The sequence below is a fragment of the Miscanthus floridulus genome, unplaced genomic scaffold, assembly GCF_019320115.1.
Source record: "Miscanthus floridulus cultivar M001 unplaced genomic scaffold, ASM1932011v1 os_1118, whole genome shotgun sequence".
Classification (NCBI taxonomy): Eukaryota; Viridiplantae; Streptophyta; class Magnoliopsida; order Poales; family Poaceae; genus Miscanthus; species Miscanthus floridulus.
This window is the reverse complement of record NW_027097536.1, coordinates 30,454-31,988: the sequence shown is the minus strand read 5'-3', so window position 1 is coordinate 31,988 and position 1,535 is coordinate 30,454. Positions and strand designations below refer to the sequence as shown.

The following is a 1,535-nucleotide window of genomic DNA, read 5'->3' as shown; positions in this document are numbered from 1 at the left end:
TAAGGAAAAGATTTTTTTGAGCGAGATTGACGGGGCTCTGCCTTTTCATTGAAGTGGGAAGGAAGAAACAAGTAATAGATTGATGAAGCTGTTGCCCATCTTGCTTGCCGAGTATCTTTTTTCTTTACACACGTCTTTATGTGAAGGGGAGAGGTACATAGCCGTCTTGCATAGCTACATGCCCGCACACACTGACACGCACGCACGCACCCGTCTGTCTCCTGCTACTGTGTGCTAGAGCCGTCGCCGTCGACGTCGCCTCCGGGCAAACGGCACATCTCGCACGCTAGGCTCCTCCTCCTACTTACTACGGCTTCCGGCCCTGACGTCGACGTCGCGGCTCCATTATTGGCCACCTCCGAGCTCATCCGCATTCCACCGAACACCTTGCGCTGCGTCCCTGGCGCCATCTTGTTGCCTGCTTTACTTGCTACTGCTGTCTAGCTAGCTAGCTACCCCTCAGGTGAGTAGTTTTGCCTAAGGACTAGGGGACTGGTAGATGGAGGAGGAGGAGGAAGAAGAAGAACGAAATCAGCGGGCTTCACTCGTCGTCTGAGGTGTCCGGGGTGGGCTCCCGGTTGAGGTCGGGGTTCTTGGGGCGGCGGCGAAGGGACGACAGCGGCTGCGGAGAGGCGCCGCCTCCGCCAGCGAGGCCGCCGATGCCGCAGTGGAGCGCGTCGACGCGGGCGCCGACCTCGGCCGCCTTCTTGCGGATGGCGGCGGCCGTGAGCCCCGCCCCGGCGCCGTCCTTGTGCCCCTCGGGGTTGTCGGCCACCGCCGCGCCGTCGAGCTGGTCGGGGAAGTTGAGCCGCGCGGAGCGGCCGCGGAGGTAGAACACGGCCGTGTCGTAGGCGCGCGCGGCGGCGACGGCGGTGGAGTAGGACCCGAGCCAGATCCGCGACCGCTTGTTCGGCTCGCGGATCTCCGCCACCCACTTGCCCCACTTGCGCATCCGAACGCCGCGGTACTGCCTCCCTCCTCCGCCGCCGCCGCCGCCGCCGCGGCCGTGCCCTGCCGCTGCCGCGACCGCTCCACCGGCGCCAAGCGCCGTCGCGGGCGGCGCCGAAGCCGGGGCGGGCGGCGCGGGCTGGGGCGGCGGGCAGAAGGCAGTGGCGTCCCTCTCCATCCCCCCGGTTCGGCAGCAGCAGTTTGCCGCGGCGGCGGAGGTGGTGGGGGTCGTGGGGCGCTGCCGCTCGCTGCTACTGGTCTGCGTGTCTCTCTCTCCCTCCTCTGACCCTCCCCCCTCTCTCTCTTTCTCTTGCGCCTATGAGCGGTGGGGTCTATAAATAGTTGGGGATTAGGCGAACGGCCCAGGTGGGGATTAGCGTGGGGGCGTGAGTTGGTGGAAGGGCGATTAGGGCGTGGGCGGGCGTGGCGGGATTTTTCGCGGGCGCGAGTCGGTGCGCGCGGCTGTGTGTGTGGGTGTGGCGACAGGTGCCTTGTTCGCTTAGGGCGCATTCGTTTCACACGGAACGGAGTGTCGGAGCGGAGCCGGACAGGAACGTTGATTTATTTTATACGGCTAACCATTATCA

General features: G+C 65.1%; 1 protein-coding gene across 1 annotated transcript; it reads right to left on the bottom strand.

The window, feature by feature from the left end:
* Nucleotides 1-54: 54 nt before the first annotated feature.
* LOC136533715 (ethylene-responsive transcription factor RAP2-1-like) lies at nucleotides 55-1,269 on the bottom strand. Its single transcript, XM_066526251.1, has one exon. The coding sequence runs from the start codon at nucleotides 1,124-1,126 to the stop codon at nucleotides 542-544; it is 585 nt and encodes a 194-aa protein (XP_066382348.1). The 5' UTR covers nucleotides 1,127-1,269; the 3' UTR covers nucleotides 55-541.
* Between the last annotated feature and the right edge of the window lie 266 nt (nucleotides 1,270-1,535).

Excerpts from the sequence above, each read along its gene's own strand:
- LOC136533715 (XM_066526251.1), bottom strand. The coding sequence starts at position 1,126 with ATGGAGAGGGACGCCACTGCCTTCTGCCCGCCGCCCCAGCCCGCGCCG.